Here is a 20567-nt window from a genome sequence, read left to right as displayed (position 1 = left end):
TATACCAGAGACTCATCGAATGGCAAGAGACTAAAGGCAGTTGGTAACTGACAAGCTCATCAGCTGCTGAGGGCTGCAAGCCAGCACCATGGCAGGCAAAGATGTGCATCTCAGCGGCATCACATCCTGGTGTGTGTGATGCAGGGCCTGCCGCCTTCCAGCCACCTTGCCTACAGTGGTGTGACGGACCAACGGTTTACCCTTGTAAACCTCTGCAACTGGAACCAGCAGCAGTCTGCCAACAATAATAAAATCATAGAACAGCTTAGGTTGGAAGGGATTTTTAAGATCATTCAGCTCCAACTCCCTACCACGGGCAGGGCTGCCACTGATCAGATCAGGCTGCCCACGGCCCTATCCAGCCTGGCCTTGAGAGCCTCCAGGGATGGGGCATCTACAACCTCTCAGCCTCTGCCAGTGCCTCACTTTCCTCTGAGTAAACAATATTTTCCTAATATCTAACCTAAATTTCCTCTTGTAAGCTTAAAGTCATCTCCCCTTGTCCTATCAGTATTAAACTGCATAAAAAGTCTCTCCCCCTCCTGCCTATACACTTCCTTCAAGTATTGGAAGGCAGAAATGAGGTCTCCCTGGAGCCTTCTCCAGGCTGAAGAAGCTCAATTCCCTCAACCTTTCTTTACAGGAGAGGTGTTCCTCTCATCATCTCTGTGACCCTCCTCCGGACCTGCTTCAATGGCTCCACATTCCTTCTGTGCTGGGTGCCCTAGGCCTGGACACAGAATAGATAAACAGTTCATAGTGTTCCCAGTAAATGAAAGAATAAACAGAGTACCAATATATTCATTCCTTTGAATAAAGTTTATTGCAAACAAGTTTTTTAGATATGAAAATCCTATAAATTATGTGCATGTATAGAATATATACTTTTGCCAAAGAAAAAGCTTGGAAGCTTGGAAGAGTGAAGGTATCAAAATCTGATTCTGCCAAACTGAATGGAACTAATGGCTACTCAAAGGATTTTTCTCCCTCTTCTCACATAACTGCTTTACAGAATACCATCATTTGGTGTCAATATTCAATTACAGCTCCTTGACAGGATGCATTATTGCACAACTGATTTATTACCAGAAGCCATTTTCTTTATTTACTTACATTAAATTAAGCCTCCTCATTTCCGGTACACGAATAGCAAAGCAAATGAAAAAAACATCTTTTATGCCAACAAGGTGAGAACTTAATTCAACTTCTACTGAAGAAGTAGAAAATATTTACAAATAAGAATGTTCTAAGCCATCCACTTCCAGTCAAGTAAAATTGTACAACTATTTACCTCCCTTGTAAAAATATATTTTATTATCCTTTAACTTACGTAGGTTGGTCTTCCCAGTTGTTAAATTAATATTTTGCAGAAATGTACAGTCTGGCACTCAGCTGGCTTCACCATCTTACTCTACAAGATCCTGAACACATAGAACTATTTACAGAAAAACATAATTCCTCCTTAGAATAGGACATTTTACAGGATTACAGTCACACAGTAGTTACTGCCTTCCAATACTGCATATGTCAGTATATGCTTACATTCTTCCAAGACAGACATACCATAGAGATAAATTCTGACTATAAATACAGTTTATATTAGTCCATTTATGTACAATAAAAGACAAATTATCCCAGCATAAAGCAGTAATACTTAGATACACATTTGAGTTAGAGACCCACTTCTTCAACGAAGTTTACATATAAAAAATAAGGATACCAATTACTTTTAATAATATTTTCATCCTTTAGTTTCTTCTAGAGCATTAAGCAAGACAAGCACTGCTTGTTTATAATATATTATTTGAAAACATCAGGATATTGTCCTTCCAGTTACAAAAATATAGTTAAGTCCTGCAGAAGCTTTATCGAATTAAAAAGTGTATCAAAAATACGGATCAGCATTTTAGACCACATGTGAAATTATTAAAGCAGTAACAAATGTAAAATTATTTAAAAATACTATTTGCTGGCTCAGCAAGCTGCTGTGATCTCACACAGAAGCAGATCAAAGCTCAGTGAGAATGGAATGGCCACGGGTGCCCTGTGGCTCCGAGCTATAACACCACATCTATCAGTGCGGCTGACCAACAGCCACAGGGAACCATCTGCAGCTTTTTGGTTCAAAGGACAGAAAGTACCAGGATGGCAGTGGGAATTCTGGGAAATTACCAGAAAGAGGTATTAATAGAGCAAAGGGTAAAGGGCATTTTTCACCCATTTTATTTACTTAGTGGGAAAACAAGGCCAGTGCGTGCTGCGCAGCAGTGGCACAGGCTCACCGGGCACAGCCCGGCTCAGGGCAGCCCCAGGGCATCTGTTGCATTCGTTCTCCCAGTGCTAGAATAGCTTCAGATTCAAACCATCGGGTTTGTATGGGAAATAAACAGGGTCAATCTTTTTACATTTGGCATGGTTTAAAGTGCCTGATCATTAATCCAAACGAATGTGTTCCTGAGTCAAAGGCAGAAGCCTGGCAATGCATCTGAACTGCAGCCAAAGCTGTGTCAGCTGTGCATCTCCTAGCATGCACATCAGAAAAGCATTTCCATGCTCAGCAGTTTCACAGTTTTCCAGAGTGAAATTTGCTGTGAAGTTATTCACTTCTAGAGCATTCTGTGTGGGTGCTGGCAAGGTGAGATGGATCAGCACTATTATGTTTGGTCGGGTAAACAGGGAGAGCTGGAAAAATGCTTATCAGCAAAGTAACCTGTTGCTTTCCTCATAAGACTTGTGAGAAAAGGTAGGTAAAGTATGAATTTATCTATTTCGGTACCGTTCTACAGCAGCACTAGAACTGACTCAAAGTATTTGTCATGTTTTTGCCTGCTCAGGAACTATCTCACCATCTATGTACCACGGGCAGTCATAGTTCTGATTCTTTATCTATCTCGTCCAGGTAATATTCATCATCTGTGGTGGTATCAGAGTCCGAGTCTGAGTAAGCAGCTGGGTCATCCTGATAGATGTCAGGCAGCTCCTGGGGCGATGAAGCAGCAGAGGATACCTTGCTCCCAGCAGAACTTGAGCTGAAAAGCTCTGTTCTGTTTATGGAAGGGGTCTCTCCATCTCGGAAAGCACTTGGGTTGTTAAGAAGACAAGGTTTCCACAGTCGCCCTTCTGTGAGCGACCTCTTGATATTTTCCAGGAAAGCCAATTGTTGTTCTTTGCCAAATATACCAAATTCAACAGAAGGATACATCAGATTCCTCGTACTGTAACACCGTTCCTCATCCAATGCCCAGTTTTCATTCTCATCACAGGACAACACCTCTGAGTAAGATTTACATCTCTTCCCATGTACACTGTCTTTTGGCAGAATATTGCTCCCAGAGGCAAAGGTCTCGTGGGAATCTTGAGCACAAATACTCTCAGAAAAGTGATGCTCATGCTCATTTTTCACACAAGCCTTGCGCAACAGTTGGCTATGCAAGTTTGCATTTCTTAAGCTGTTGGATTCAGAGGCATTCTGGCGTTCAGTAAGCCCTGCCTGAGAAGTCAAGTTCTGCTTTGGACATATGTCAGCCTGCAAGCAATTACTTATAAATGTGTTTGAGTTTTTGTCAGTTAAAAGGGGCAAAGGAAGAGTGCAAGCACTGCTGCTAGCTCTTCTTTTCTCATCATCTGTTGGGTCCAGTGCAGTAGCACTGGGTGAGATGGGCTGGCTTGTATTTTCTAACCTGAGATCAGGTGTTTGGGAATTCTTATTTCTTGTGGCTAACACTTTATCTGGAGATTGGGTTGTAAGACTTGGCCTATTTTCCACTTTTGCTGTAGGTTTTTTGGAACTGATGGCCTCCTTCTGGGTGTAATAGCTTTTAAGAGACCTCCAATTTAAGTTGTTAACAAGTAAAGAAGGATTATTCACATTTTCACTCTTACTAATCTCAGCTGGTTTTGGTATTTGTGTATTCTTGTCAGAGTCTGGACTGTCATTCTGATTTTCGGTTTCAGACTGCAGAAGTGACTGATGGCAATCTGGTGAAATCAGTGAGTCAGGGGACATGCTCACCTCTAAACAAGTGGCATTTCCATCATTCTGTGAAAAAATATTATTTATGTGTGGTTTGGGAGGCAAATTTTTACTCGAAAATTTTCGACTTGTTTTGCAAACAGCTGCCAGTTTATTTTTAATTGAAGGCCTGTTTTTCCTTTTTTCTATATCTTTGATTTTGTCTCTTGTGCTGTCAGAGAGAAGCTTGTTCTCATTTTCTACATTCTGTGTTAATTTTTGGTCTTGTGTAACCCTGAAGACTTTGTCTTTACTGTTAACATCCAGGCTGCCTTTACTGTGCTTCCCTAATGCCTGCAAACCACTACAGTCTTTATCCATTTGAGTCCTTTGCAACTTCTGCTCTCTTTTAATTTTAGAGTTCTTTAACTCACCTGTCTCTGCACTAACCGCTTCATCTGGCTGAAGTGGTGCATTAGCACTGGAAGCCGTGCTAACCTCAAATGCTTTCTTCTGAGATTCCGAAGACGTTTTGCTACAAGAGCTTACATTGTTTGCATTATTTCTTGAACTGCTAGCTCTTAACTGCAGTCTGCTGCTTCTGTTATTATACAGAGGGGTGGGTTGGTGTGGGAAATTTACTCCCTGTTTCACTTTGGTACTACCCCTGCCTTTGTCCTCCCCGGACGGCAGTGGCACATCAGCACACTCTGTGTGGATCCTTCCACGAGAGCCCTTCTCTCTCATGTGGAGAAGCAAACTGTTCTGATTTTTATTCGTACTTACTGGAGCAGGCTGAGAGCAGTTTGCAGAGTTTCCCTTCTGTATGCTATTCTTACTTGTTGAAGCAGAATAAAAGCGATTCTCTGAAGGTCTGCCTGGTTTGGAAGGTATTGGTAAAGTGGATGTTCGTGGTGTGGCTGTCTGAGAAATTTCCTTCTTTTCTTTCCGGTATGTTTCTGTATTTTGGTTGTTTGATGCATCAGAAAGGCTGTTACCCAAGTTAGCCATTACTGCAATGGGTTGTGGACCACTTAAAGAAACGTCTTTTGTTGCCACATCAGAAAGTACATGATCTGTTGATGAAAGATCTGTTGAACTGTCATTTCTACTATTTACCATGCTCACTGACTTGGAAGTACATACCTTCTCTGAGTCAGGAGATAAGTGGGAATTCTCTTCTTCACGGTGAGCTACAGATTCTACATTCTGAGGTATGACCGGAGCTGAAGGTGCTTGGTCAGAAGAACAGGAAGGCACCTCTTTTTCCAAAGGACTGGGGAAAAAAACATCTGCTAAACTCACATGACCTTCACTCTTCTTTTTTCGTATTCTTGGTGACTGCGAATTTTCGCCAGGAAGAGATAAATCTGCATCCTCTGCATTATCCCTAAAGAGGTTACAAAATGTTTTGGAATGCCTCCGTGGCAACGTGTAATAAATTGAAACTAGCTCATGGTACTTGACATGATCTTCATCAACACATACTGTAAACGTGCTTGTAGTTTTATATTTCTGCAAATAGTTTCCCCTTTCTTTACAATCTGAAAATACAGAGGATTCTCTTTTGCTTAGATGCTTACATCTGTCTGTCAGCTCAACTGATGTGCTGCTGCTTGTCAAATCATTAGGACTTCTGGTTAAAGGACTGGGGTAATGTTTCTCTCTGTTACTTGCAGCAACATTTAATGTTGCTGACCTTAAGAAGGAATGTTTTGAATCTAAACAAGACACATCTCTTTGACTAGAATAGGGATATGCTCCACTTGGAGTTTCAGACCTTAAAAAATCATACACGCTGCTTCTATTATCTCTAGGGAAAGAGATGGGTGTATCTGACATAATACTACCAGCAATGCTAGCTGATTTTCTTGGTAAAGTGTAATAAAGAACAGGTGGATCAGAGGATTTGAGGCTGCTTCTCCTTGGGGAACCAGTGATGCTGCAGCTACTGGTATGTCTCAGCAAGCTGTCTTGCTTGTGAAGCCTTTCAGTACAGGGTGAACGATGCCCTGTTTTTCCATTTCTTTTTCAAAGCAAAAATAACTTAAGCTATGTTCAGGGGTCTTGGGATCTCCATCAAAACTACATGTAGAAGTACTTCCAGAATTTCCCTGTTGTGGAGAACTAGCATTGAATAGTTCGCTACAGTTCTTAGTAACGGAAGTGCTTGTATTTTGTGGTGCTTTCTGTGAAGTCTTTTTGCTAACACCCATTCCACTCACTTGAGCTGTTTTTCCAACTCCGTGATAAAGTGCTGGTGGCGAACTTTGTGAGGAACTGGATGAACGGTCAGGATGCCAGGAGGACAGGCCGTGACAGTTTGCTAGTTTTTCAGTGGATGGAGCAGAAGCAGCATTCAGCTGTGCAGACTGTCCCCGTGGGGCAGCTTGGTTAACTGCTTCTGCACTCTGATTATCCTGTTTGACACTTCCTCTTCTCACATAGTGCAGATTATGTTCCCATTCTTTCTGGCTTGGAAGAAAAGATTCCTTTTTGTTCTTGTTAGCTGGCAAAGTACAGGGAAACTGACTGAATACACTGTTGGGTGTGCAATTATTTTCCTTCATTTGTACATTTCTTTTATTGCTGTTCGTCACAACCATTTTTGCAGTATCTGTTCTGGCACTGACTTGGGTTTGTCTCTTTGATCTCAGTGTGTTGAAGAGAGATGCATTGCTCTGCAACATATCAAAAGCAGAGTTATTCAAGGGAAAACTCTGGGTATTGATGTAGGTTGTATCTGCTTGTTGAGAAACAGACTGTAAAGGCATGTCTTTGGTGTCCACTTCATCTGGCAGTTCCCTACATTCAGCCTTTTCTAGTTGTGTAACGCCTGCCTTAGTGCCTCTTTGGGTAACAACTGAATTCCTGTTCAGTCCTATAGGTTTTGTTTGCTCCTTCAAATGAGGGGAGACAGATTCATCACTTCTGACAACAGAAGAAACTACAGAGTTACAGCTTAGCCATGGCTGATGGCCTTCAGTGAATTCTGAAAAAGCTCTGCTTGCACTTCTTGTTAATGTTTTAATATTCATATTTTCTGGAGAACACATGTGAAAATCACTCTGCAGGTGCTGGGAAGCAAACTTAGAATTTCTTGTATATGCCAGCTGCTGGTCATTCAAATTAGCCATCATCACTTCAAATCTGGTATCAGGAGAAATAAACACATTATCATTGTAGTATTGAGGAATATCAGTCCAAGAAAGATAGCTCTCTGTCTTCCCATAAGGAGAATTTTTGTGGTTTGAATACAACTTGCCATGAGAAGAAATATCTCTAAAGTATGATCTAGAGAGATTACTTTCTGATTGGTAGAATGGACAATTTTCCCAGTTATCAAAGGACAGTGGAGAAGTTGCTTTGTCAGGGCAACTAATTCTACTGAAACAATTACTGCTTGAAATAGATCTCCTGTAGTGGTGTTTTGAGTGGTAACAGGCATATTTCTCATTTTCTTGCAAAGAGCGAGGATATCTGCCATGGTCTGTAGCATGAAACTCCATCAGTGACTGGGTTCTAAACATCTTTTCTTGAGTTGATCTTTGCCCAGGAGAGTCTGGTGTATTGTTCCATACAATAGAAGACAAAGGAATTCTTTTTGGGTTTTGTCGACCAAATCTTGGTACAAAACCATTATTGTTCTCCCTTGCCAATGGACACTGTAAGCTAGATGCTGATAGTTGATCAGAAGAAACTGATGATGGGCATCTCCGAAGGGAACATACCGAGTAACTTCTGCCAGCTGTACCCCTGTCCATGTAACTCTTGTGCCTAAATCCACTGTTCTGTGTTATGGAAGGAGGATACAAGCTACCTTCTGAAGACCGCCCAAAAGAAACGGAAGGCAGCCTGCTGCTTCGCAGATGAGAATTTCCATCAGCTGGATCACTGTATTTAAAATCATCTTGAAAGGCTGTCTGTTGCCAGTTTATATATGCACTGTGCAATTTCCTTGGTCTGATGACGATCTTGTGTTCATCCTTGGCTCTTATTGTTCTCAGTCCATCTGGGAAAAATGTGCTGGGTATGTCACTCCAGTCATTTCTGAGTTGCCCTCGATTAGTGTGCCTCTTCAAAGTGGGGAAGGGATCTTGACTGTATTGCAAACCTGATGCACTGCTAGTAGAATCTGTCCTGTCCAATGAATCTTGGGATTGCTCCTGGGCCAGCTGATTATCTAGATCAGTAAGAACTGCACAAGAAAAGCAGATATTTGGTTTTGCTTTCTGCAATAATCTTCTGAGTATTTATGTTTAAAAAAAGGACTATATAAAACTGATTTAGATTCAGCTTCTCAACATGCAAAGCTGTTTCCAAACCATTCTTCCACAGGACCTTTCAGTGCTCACTGATTAAGAACACAAGAAAGAAAAAAAAAGCACTGCTTCTGGACTAATCTCAGAACTGCTTTTTATGTAAATGTTAGGCTTTATGCTATTTAAAAGAAAACTAAAACAATTTGAAGTTCTTCCTTAATAGCTAAATGTGTGTGTATGGGCAAACTTCCCAAATCTAGACTGTAAGTAAATAGCCCTGAAAAGATTTCACAATGCTTGTAAGAAAACAGGGAGCCCCCCGTGTGATCAGAACATGCAGTTTGGTCTTAGTGGAAGGGAACACAAAATTCTGCAAGCCATGCGACAAGCATATTCAGTAGTCTCACAAACCAATTTGTTAATTTGCTCAGTTAATCAAGATATTTAGTCATAAGACTAACAAACAGCAACATGTTTAAATATTTCTTTTTTAAATAATTAAGCATTTGCTGATTGTATTCTTTCTATATTTTGAAAATACAGAAGACATAAGACAGAACCAAATGGATTTGGCTGTTTTGTTACAGCATTTCTTAACCCAGTCAAATAAAAAGAGCGACTGATCAGTCAATACAAATCTCTGCTAATCATATCGAATTATCAAGAAAGCACTTCTAGGAATGTATAGGTGGAATAAAAAGGAACTATTTTTTCTGTTTTTCTAAGTTTCTCTTCAGCACAGGAGAGAGAGGAATCCTGATAGAGCCAGTTTAGTACAAGAAAATAGAGGAGTTATTTTTCAGGGAATTATGACTGATAGGGAGTTACAGTTATGACTGATGCCCAGAGCAGTGATGGCTATGTGAATTTCAGGAGAACCACTGTCCAGCACACAGTGCTCTCCTCTTCCAGCACTGCCAGCTCACCCACTGCTTCCAAGTCACACTTTAAATCCCAGCTGTGAATTCTTGCTGGAATTCTGGGCGACAGTACTCCTGTAAACTGGCTCTGATCTTGCCTTAAATCTCAGCAGAAAGAAAAAGAACTAGCAAGAAATGATGATTCTATGAGAGCTCCCAGAAAGGTAACTGAAGGCCTTAGTGCCTCTTGCTTCTGTGGCTTGAGGCATTAAGTCCATAAATGCACACTCAATGGTTCATTATCAAAATCACACACGCAGGAAAAACAGGGATGAAATTCTTCTCCCACAACTATGTCTACATCTAAAGAAAGCAACAGGGACTTCAGTCAGACTAAGTAGAGAGAACTATACACAGTCAGATGTGATTCTTCTGAACTGAACCTGTACAGGATGACATACAGACTAAGAGAGAAAGGTGACCCACCTTAATGTTTATGTCAGAGCAGACAAAGTCAGCAAAAAGTAGCCACTGCACTAGAAGTAATGAGCCATATCTTTGCAGCCTATGCATTTGCAGAAAATATCATAAACTAGTCACCACAGACACCTCTGGCAACAATTATATTAGAATAAAGTTAGCACATTCACTCACCACTGAAAAACTCCTTCTCAAGCTGTTCGTTCCACTCCTGGGTGCTCTCTTCCATCACTTGATCTTGTTTTACACCAAAAGAATGACCACTTGTATCAGCTGACAATGGGGCATTACACGTTTCAGCCTGTTAAAAAGTGTAAGGCAATGTGATTTTAGTTTTAAGCGTAGGTTCAAATCCCCAGCATCCTGTCACATCACAAAGCACGTCACAAATCACAGGTCAGTAAATTCCTTGTGGGTCCAAAATTCTTTTTAAGATCAAGTGCTATGTTATTAAAATAAACAACTAAGGTTTTGTAAAATTGCATCCATTTTCAAGGCTCTTACTCATGCAGAAGTAGATTTTTTCATCCGGTCCTCATATTGTATTATGTTATGGATATACCAGTTATGAATAATTAGGGGTGCTGTTCACTTATTTTCTTCCACATGCATCCTTTCTGCATCTTTTCACTTACGACTAAGTACTTTTTTTTGACCAATACATTTTAAAATTTTCAAGTTGATTTCCCTAAAGAAATTTAATTATTAATTACCACAGTCAATTTTTAGATTGCAGATATTCTCTTTCCACATCTATCTATTACACTGTTTAAGTACTACACCAAAGCCATTTTGAAAGGCCGTGATAAATGACCTTAGAAGCAGAAAAAATGTTCCCCTGTTCTCCATGGGTCTGAGTCCAGCTTTTGTGCCAAGCTGGAGAGGTTCATGTCCCACCCACAGTTTTCTCAGCTCATATTCTCAGGTGAGAATAGTGCAGACAGCTGCTGAACTGCTGCTTTATTTTAGCTGAGGTCTTTCCCCATTTTTTTAATTAAACCCCCTGCTACTTTTTAACTCTCAATATTTGTAATATTTTAGCTGTAATAAACTAATTATACAATAGTCGGGATTCTATGAATCTTTATGAGATCTGTCTCCATCACATATTACTAAAGATCATCCCTTTGTTTTTGAAGTCTGAGAGAAGGGTGGTGGCTAATTTACCTCCTCTATAAGTTTGATTATATACTGTACACATTCTTAGTCCCCTCTGTGGTTATACCATACAACTGAAGAGGAGGAAAGACATGTTAGTAATACAGGGCAATAAAGTAATTAAAATAACAAATATCATCCTTGGAGAAAATCTGTTAATTGCAACAGAGAACACGTACATTACGTCACATATAAACTTGTTTTTTTCATGCTTGAATTGAGGTTGTGCTCATAACTTGGAAGATTCAGTCAAAAGATAATTTACTACTGTCAAAATTCACATTTACATGTGAATTCCATGTGTGGAAATGGTGCAGGAGCAGGCTCTAGCTCAATGCCTACCATGCTAGCTACTGTTTTCCACTATTGTACAAATGAAGAAGAATTAAGTCAATAAACTATTTATTCAAAGTGAGTTTTGATCTGTTTGTACTTTGATTACATCTGACAAAATATGTGAAGATTTTGGTCTGTGAACTTATTCTTGCAGTTGTTTCATCATTAGAAGAGAGCTGAAGACTGTGGTTTACTGGTAAGTTTCATTTCATTGCCACCAACAGATTCACAACATGCTTTACACAGTGTTTAAAACAAGAACTGAGAGAACACTACTTAAACAGGTATTATCCCAACAGCCCAAACAAAGGGCGTTAGTATTTGAAAAGCCTGGGATTTAAACACTGCTGGGAATAGTCAGTCTGCTACTCACCATTGCCATTTCTTCCAGCTTTGGAGCTGTGCTTGCAGAGTCATCGTATCTGTAGGCAGAAGGATTTAAACGTTGGCTTGGGAAAGGAAGATGGTATCATTTTACATGATAGTAAATAAGCAGCAGTTTCCCTTTAAGAACTACCAAGAGGCACTAGTAAAAAAGGTTGCTTCATGAAGTACCCACCCCCTGCCAAAAAATCCTGCTGACAAAAAAAGGCTGAGGAAATTTACCGTTTGGTTTGGCCTTGTCAGTTTGCAAATGTTCTGGTTGTGAGGCCAAGAATGAACTCAACCTGCTGATAGCTCAGTGCTTCCAACAGCCGCAGTCATGGTTCACATCCAGCATTACAACAGGATACTGCTACTTCCTTTTCCAAACAACAGTAAGGTGGTAGGCACCATGAGCAGCTGGAGTTGACTAAATATAAATAGGTGACTGGTTTGCATCTGAATTTCTACTGCTTTTTCCCTTCCATATTTCCCCACGTAATGAATCACAGAATCATAGGGGTTGGAATAATCCTCTGCAGATCACCAGGTTCAACTCACCACTACATCAGCTGTGCCCTGCCAAGGGGGGCACAGAGCAACACACTGGTTTTGGTGTGAACTTGGAACTTGCTCATCCAGAACAGCCCTCATATATCCATTTTAAACATGTTCCCTGAGGACAACGAGGGAACTGACTGCTCCATGCACCGTGCGGATGGCAGAGCGCTCCCAGCAGCACTCACTGCACACTGTGAGCATGCAGCTCTGCAGGCATACCAGCAGAGACAGAACCAAAGAAACGAGAACACTCGACCTCACTGAGTCCATTCTGGTCTTCAAATCTTTGCTTTATGAACAAGCACACCCAGACCCTCCAAAAGCCCCGAGGGAAATGGGGCTCAGCTTCTGCTCGCTGCCCGCCCTTCCTGGTTGCAGAAATTTTTTTCCCAGGAAGTTCTCGAGAGAAAGTGAAGGAGGGATAGAAGATTCTGCTCATTCCTGTTTGCCTCAAAGCCTTTCTGAACAGTCTTGTTCTTAGGCTTTTAAAACCTCCTCGTGCTCGGGCAGACTGTTTTATTGTGCCTCGGCAGCAAGTAGGAACCGGCTCTTTGGCAGGCTCGCTGTGGCCAAGCCTTCCTCCCCAAGTGCTTTGTCATTTGTTTGCAATGTGCTTGCGGGCAGGGAAGAACAGTTGAAAGGTGTAATTTGTTTTTGCTTCTGTAATTGTGAACTTTAAAACCAAGATTCCTCTCTGCCGTGGGGTTCAACTGAAACCAATGGAAACAAGGCCAGTGATCTCAGAGGGCTCTGGACCAGGCAATCCCAACCTGAGAGTCCTCCTTTTTTCTGGAACCCTGAATGTGAACAGCCATTCGTTCAGTGGAGGACCTCTCCCTGTGAACTTACAGAATCAGGACTCAGAGGTGTATGTAACTCTTCCTTTAAAGCAAAACGATGTCAAATATGTTTTAATGCTTCTACCACAAATCATGAACTAAACATATCCCAGAATTTTTACAATGATTTCCTGCAGAGCAAGCTCAATGAAAACCTTTGTCTTAGCGACTCACCTTCATTTTTGTTCTACGCATAACAAAAATGTAGAAGCTTGGCCAGCAGCTCCTCCTTCAGCTTTGCCATGCAGAGCTGCTCCCTGCTCACTCCCCTCCCGTGCACTGGGTGCAAAGTGACTGCTCAGAGCATGGTAGCTCACACGAAGCAGGCCCTTCAGTGAGAACCCTCTGCTGCTAGTCTAGGCAAAAACCCAATTGTCATGTGCACCTCTGGCACTATTCTAAACCCCTCCATGTCTTTGTTGTCATTGTTCCTTGAGAAATAACTAGCAGTGCATCCTGCCTTGTGCTCCTCCCTGCCAAGCAACACAGACAAGGTGACTTTAATCTCTTCCCCATGTCAATCTCTCCACCTCCTAAACTGCCTCTTCTTTTTTTCTTAGCTTTCAGCCTGTCAGAAGTTAGAGTTCTGTTTTCTTCCAGAGAATCACTGTTTAATTTTAGGAATAGGTAATTCAGTTTCTCTCCTTGTTAAGTCTATTAAGCAATGTTTACATTATTTCTTACACACACACGCACACTCACACTTGTAAATGTTATTCACAATCAGAAAAGGAGTTAAATTCTGCTCAAAAATATTTGCTATCAAAGACCCAACTTCTTACTTTGGAAAAGCAGTTATTTGTTAAACATTTTCACTTACATACATATATATACATGTATATATACATATTATTGTAACAGAACATAAGACTAAATGTAGGACTCTAAACTACCACTACTGATAACAGTAATATAAACCCATGAATTGAAATCTACTGCAAATTGCTGTTTTCACTGTGGCACCTGTCTTCCCCAGGCCATGTCCAAGTTAACAATGTCAGACTGTAATCCATTTTCTTCTGTACTCTTCTCATCAGTGTCACCTGAGAAGCCAGCCAAGCAACAGACGTAACTCCAATTTGTTGAAAACACAATTAAATAACATTTCTTTTCCAGCATGAATAGCACGTAATAGAAGAAAGCAAGAATGAATTCAAGAACACTGAGCACCCTTGAACCAAATACCAAACATTCTGCACCTTCTAACTACAGCTACAAACCTTTTATTAGCATCTTCTGTATCTCCACATAAGCACAGTCTTTTCCGCAGCATCCATAACCATTTTCAGACCAAAACACCACCACGGCTGATGACCCTGTCTCTCTGGCACAAAAAGGACCCTGAATGGCACTAAGCTAGCTCAAGCTTCTGCCAGGCAGACTTCTCCACAGGACTGGCACTGCTGCCTACTGCTGTACTTCTCTGACTCTCTGGAGTAACTCTACCTGGCGAGAGGCAGATTATTTCAGCACACTGCCTATGCATCAAGCAAACCACATGCCACGGCAACACCTAGAAGAGGGTGGGGGAAGTTTTCGACAGAGGGGCGTGGCTTGAAAATGTGGCAATCGGCTCAGCTACACGTCAGGACTGACTTGTTTATTTTTCAAGCTGTGTGCTGCAAGAAACCAAAGGCATCCGAATCTAAGATAGGATAGATTTTCTGTAGAATAGCGAGATAAGTATATATTAGAGGAGATGATGCAATGAGCGGGCATGACTTATATTTTTAAGAAACCATTCCAGTGCTTAGCTCCAGCCTAACCCTTTTGCATCAGCACGCTGGCACGAAGAGCCCCAGCTCCCTGAGCCAGGAGCCTGCTGGCACGGCAGGAGGGACTGTGGGCACCCGCAGCCTCGCGCCACGTCCCAGCACACGGGGCGGTCCCTGCCAGGGAAGGAGGAAGGAGCAGGTGACATGTACAAGTGTCTGCTATAAAAGCCTACAAATGGTTTGCGTTTCTTTTCCTATGCTGTGTTGCTATGTAGGAGAACTGTTACCAGTAAACATCCACAAAGCTAACCTTGTTGCCTTTACTCAACCTCTCTTTACTTGCTTTGATCCCACAATGGCATGCAGCTGTGCTACAAAGCTTGTGCATCCCACTGATCAACATTTCCTTGTCCCAGTGCTGTACCACCCAGGGACCAGTCCAACACCTTCAAACAGTGACAATCAGCTCTTGGTGCCAAAAACCTCACAGCTTCGTACTTGGATATGAAAGCATTGCACGAAGCCTGTTCACCTATCTTTCCCAGTCCTGAGATTAAATTAACCAAGATATACCCAAAAAGAGTAATATTTCATTCGGCTCACGGTGGCACCTGGAGAAAGGGACCACATGGGAAAAATAAGGAGAAAAGAGTCTAATAAGGTTGAGCGTAGCCCCCATATCCTTTAAGCAGTGGCTTTAGTCCTGTGGATGCGAAGGGGAAGGATGCTTCTCCCAACCCTGCAGCATCAGCACTGCCGATGTGCCGGTCCTTGGTCCAAGTCCAGCTGAAACCAAAGCCCTGATGAAGCACCAGAGACAAAAGAACCAGGAGCTGCCCTATTTGTCTGAATGGAGTTCCAGACACAGGTTTAAGCTGCCTCTGGGCCAGAAAAGTGGGAACTGCTGCGGCAGGGCTGCCTGGGACCCATACTCCCTGCACAGCCTGGGAAAGTGATCTTCCCTGTGATGCCACTGCCAGAGGGCACCGGGTCCCTGTGCACCATACAACAGAACCCAGCCACTATGTCCAGGGCCTGCAATACACCCAGAACCTCTATGTAACGTCTGAACAAAACAGCCAAGAGACCTTAGCTATTACTTGCCACTTAATCCTTATTCTTCCAACACATAACAGACAATCCCTCATTACATGACCAACTAACACATCAGCCTTCCTGCAGGAGACAGGAGAATTACTTTTAACCAAGATTTCTAAGCAAAACACAATTCACATACTTTTAAGACTTTTAGTACGTTTTTATTGTAGCTCACCGTGGTTGCTTCTGAATCTGGGTTTTCCTTGATTTTCTGAAGGAGAAAAGCCAAGCAAAAGGTGATCTGAACCCCAGGAAGGAAGTGGACGTGTTCTTCTGTGCTTGAGGATTTGTGCAGGACGACATTTTGAATTCTTTATGATCTAAAAAATATTATGAAAATTAGAGTGGTTTCAAACTCTTCTTATAAACAGTACTGAAATGCACATTAAAAATTAGGTTTTCACAATTTTCTTTTGCTTACCTCTTATACTAGAAAAATCCAATTTTACTGACATTTATGTATGGGACATATACTGGTTTCTAATGACTAACTAGAAGGCTAAGGGAAAGATAAGTAGGTCTAACGTTTCAAAAAGTACTGTTGTTTCTGTGTGATACGTGTGACACAAATGAGGCCGATTTTCAGGAAGCAAACAGCACTCAACCACTTGAAAAGGAGAAACATTTTAAAATAAAGGCAAACTAGACATTTGAAAATGGAGGCACCAACAATCATTAGTCACTTTCTTTTCACTTGTGTAAGAAATTCTAGAGCCCTGAACGTACAATGAATTAATGGACTGGAATGTAACTACTTAAGGGGAATTCAGTATCGTGTATTAAACACTTCCTTCCAATGGGATTCCCTGGGCCACTCCAAGGCTCTGGAGTGTGCATTTTCTGCTGTAAATCGCCCATTAGAAACTGCTTTTAAATGCAAAATATCACAGGTATTTTTTCTGAAGATCTGGTTTCTTCAGAAAGGTTACAGTCTGATTTCTTCAACTGCAGCGAGCCACTGCTGATTAACCCAGTGTGCCTGGAAGAGCCGTCCATGGCAAGGAGAGGAGAAGTACCACTTATAGTTTAGGGAAAGAAATCACAGCTTCTGCTGCTGAAATGTGTCACAAGAATCTAAAGGACATAAGGAAATAAGGCACTGCATCTCTTTTTTCCCTATTTAAAACATCATGTCTTTCAGAAAACACAACAGCCTGAAAATGGCTTATCCAATGAACACAGGAGAAAGCAAAAACAGAAACGGAGCAAAGTGTCACCAATAAAAACAGCAAGAGGCAGTGTTTTGGACTTAGTTCAAAATGAAGCAAATAATGCATGCCATGTGACTTAAATCCTGTGTGTAAGCTTTCACTTCAGTGACAATCCCTGTGTATGCTGGGGGATTCCTTTGCCCCTTCAGAGCCTAACCCCGTGGTGGCATTGCTGGACTCACCACTGAAAGTGACATCAGGAGAGTCTTACCAGCATTATGCCACATGCAGAATGCTCTAGGGATGTGGGCAGAGCAAGACTGCAGGTAGCAGAACCTTCTGTTAAACTGATAAGAATGCAAATACCAGAGAATCCTTTGAGGCACACAGCCCCTTCTTCAGGTCTGAAATAGAAACAGCAGTTTTCAAAGTCAAATATCAGGGGAGAACAATTATGCACAGCTTGGTTAGCCAGTGTAGCAATCAGACCACCTTTGAAAGAGAAAACCAGATAGCTGTGGTCTAACAGAGATGCTGAGAGTGGACAGACAGGAAAGAGAGAGAGGTCTGTCCTGCAGAGGGCTGTAGTTTCAGCAAAATTTTGAGAACTCCACCTTTCATTTGAAATACTTCTCTCCATATGATCTGCTTCTACTTGCTATGAGGTTTAGTGCAGAATGTGCAAAAAGGTAACGCAATGAAAGCATATATTATGCATGAAAACCATCTGGAGGGAAGATGAAAAAGATGGTACAGATGCCATAATTGTAACGATACCATGAGTTTTGTGCACGTCCGTTTTGGATGGGCAACAGCAGCTGTGAAATGAGATCTCTGGCTGTTCCTTCTCAGCCAGCCCAGATGTCCAGGCTGTGCCACCCATCCTGGTAACCAGCACGGCGTGCCCTGAGCCCATTGATACCAGAAAAGTCCCTGCCAGTATAGCCAAACCTCCCAACCCGATCCAGATTACCTACTTATTCCACATGTCATTTAGGTGTTTCTGATTTCTTTAAGAAAACCAGGGAAGGCTGAAACAGATTCTGTATGAAGCAAATATTACTACTTCAACTGGGAAACCACCACTAAATTTACTACAATAACAGCAACACTGGGATGAGAGTATCAGGGATTTTCTGTTGTGGCTCACAGCTCTGCCTTAGATTCTCTAAGAATCTGCTTACAAAAACATTCATTTTGAAAGATGTGTTTTTGGCAAAACGTTGATGTGAGAAGAAACTCAATACAACGTCAGAAACTCCTTAACTACTAAATTCTGAAGTGCTTAAGATATTGGTTTGGTGCCCATTATGATATAGATAAGGAACTGGGAAAATGCAGCTTACTGCTCTTTTTGCTGTTCCTTAGCTGATGCTCTAGTGGTGGTTTTAGCATTGTATTGACATCAATGTTATTCTGGAATTTTTTTCTTTGTATTTCTTCAAACCATTCTCCAGTCACTCCTTGCAGCCCTGCTTCAGATTTCTTTTTCTCCAGGAGTTTTCTAGAAAGGGAAAACAAAATAAAACAATTTATTTTAAACCATTTTAGACATTGCAGACACTTAATTAAGAATTCTTCCCGTAGTTCATTTCTGTACTTGCAGTATATTTCTTTCTATAACATGTCTCAAAAGAGACACAGAGCGACATGATGCATTCACAGCAACCACATGGAAGACTTCAGTGGGAGTAGAATGCTCCTGCTTACCAATGAGACTGTGACTGGCTAAACTGGACTGCTCATATGCCTGCATTATTCTCTGTCTCCAAGTGCATCCTTCTTCCTTGTAAAACGGGGTAATAATTCATAAGCATGACAAAACTAATTGAAAGTAAGATTAGGTCCAGGCAATAATTGAATTAAAATGAATAATACTGCAACAAAGCAATTCTTATAACATTTATTCATTCAGTCATTTAAGCAAAAGCATTAAGAAGATTATTCTGATTTTTCTGAGCAAACTTGATGAGGCCCTGGCAGTGGGTGCCTACCACGTACTTTTTCTGTAAAGGAGAAAAGCAAATACTAAGTTCAGCTAATAGGTATTCATGCAACATGTCCAACGAGTTAGTCACATTTTCCCCTTCCCGTGCTGCACCGTGACTCTGCCTGTGTTGGATATGCATGCAAGCAGATAATGATGGCTATGGATGCTCTACAAACAGGCAGGAGAAGAAGCTACACACACATGGCTACAAACGAAGAAGCTGTTTGGGAGCAGGCTCAGTTTTTACACCAGGAGATCACAGGACTGCATTGCTTATCTGGACATAAAAGAATAACGCACGCTTGCAAAGAAATCTGGATAGTGCAACTTACTTGTTTTCAAACAGTATTACACAAGTGCCTGAAGTACAAATGCAAATGTGGCAAATCCACACCCAATGTTTTCTGATGGCAGCAGAGCAGAACACTGTGCACAGCCTGAAGATGTAACGCCAGTGTTCTACCACGGTGCTCATGTCAATCCTCCATCTTAATCTGTGGTAAAACCCACGTCCAGGAACATGCATTATTCCAGTTATCAATTTACATAAAAACCCTTGTTCTCTCTTGGAGACAACACCGCTTCATGAAACAAACTGAGAATTAAAGGTCTCGCCTGGAAACGGATGTGCGTCCATCTGGAGCTGATACAGAGCTCTGTCCATTCCAGCACCTACTGCTCATCCGTTGGCCTCTGAAGGACTGGAGGGCAGGACAGAGACATTTTTGCTAAGTGAGTATTTCCCCTGAAGAAGACCAACAGGCACAGGCACAAGTGCTTGACATTTCAAATAAATTTATTACAAAGGCAAAGATGTTAATCATCACCGACACTGCTGCACTGTGGGAATGATTCAGCGTGGTGAACGCCATCTGCAGCATGGAAAACAGCTCGCACTAATAGGAACCAGGAGGAGGAGATGAACAAAGTGCTCTCCTGTGCCAACTGCATGACATCACCCACGCAGCCTTAGCAGAGGGGATCTGGGACCTGAGGAGTAGCAGAAGAGCTCGGAGCCAGGCATGAGGTATGCAGGGAGCGGCCGCAGCCGGAGCAAGTGCCTGGAGAGTGTGTGGGGCTGGTCTGCTGAGGTCCCAAAGGTGGAGACCATCTCCTACATCCAACCCCTCCTACAGCTCTTTACAGCAGCCAGAACTCACTGTCCCCCTTTCCAAGGGAAGAGGCTACAAAGCGATGTACAGAAGTGCATCTCTGTGCAGGCAGAAGGGTGACATAGCGCTTAGCAGTGACACCTGACGGCAGCAGCCCTGAGTGCACCCAGCTCCCTGCATCAGCATCCTTCCCATGCCATTGTCCCAAGAGAGCTCTCCAGCTCTTACATCATTTCTATAGGTACCCATTCCAGATGGAAGGAAAAACATAAAAAAACTCACTTACTCTAGCATCCATCATACCAGGCACTGAATGAATGTGCCTACCACCAAAAAATATATTAGATGTTTTGCACAAAGTCTGACATTAACATTTAAACACTGTAAAATCTTTACTGGCACGGGTTTGGCACTGTCTGTACTCATCACCTGTGCACGTGCTGCTTTTGAACGCTGCTGTCATCACCAGCTTATGAAATAAACCCTTGAAATTGCCTATGCACGGTATTTACACACAGATGCACACCCACATATGGAACCCTATATATATATATACAGTTATGAGAGTACAGACTAGTATTAATGTATGTGTAATTGGAGTATCGTGCGACTATTAAACACTTCTCGTTTGCACTGACTCCCAGCCAAACCGCACCGTTGCACCCTGTACCTGCTCTGCCAGGTCTGCAC

General features: G+C 41.9%; 1 protein-coding gene across 1 annotated transcript; it reads right to left on the bottom strand.

The window, feature by feature from the left end:
• Positions 1-800: 800 nt before the first annotated feature.
• Positions 801-20175, bottom strand: EXPH5 (exophilin 5). The gene is given in 7 exon segments (XM_031552171.1): positions 801-5979; positions 5982-8150; positions 9729-9855; positions 11422-11470; positions 15800-15944; positions 18122-18392; positions 20164-20175. Coding segments are annotated over 7 exon segments (5886 nt in total). The 3' UTR covers positions 801-2866.
• Between the last annotated feature and the right edge of the window lie 392 nt (positions 20176-20567).

This window comes from Meleagris gallopavo, chromosome 1 (genome assembly GCF_000146605.3).
Source record: "Meleagris gallopavo isolate NT-WF06-2002-E0010 breed Aviagen turkey brand Nicholas breeding stock chromosome 1, Turkey_5.1, whole genome shotgun sequence".
Classification (NCBI taxonomy): domain Eukaryota; kingdom Metazoa; phylum Chordata; class Aves; order Galliformes; family Phasianidae; genus Meleagris; species Meleagris gallopavo.
Note: the sequence above shows the minus strand (reverse complement) of the source record. Positions and strands in the feature narration are given on the sequence as shown.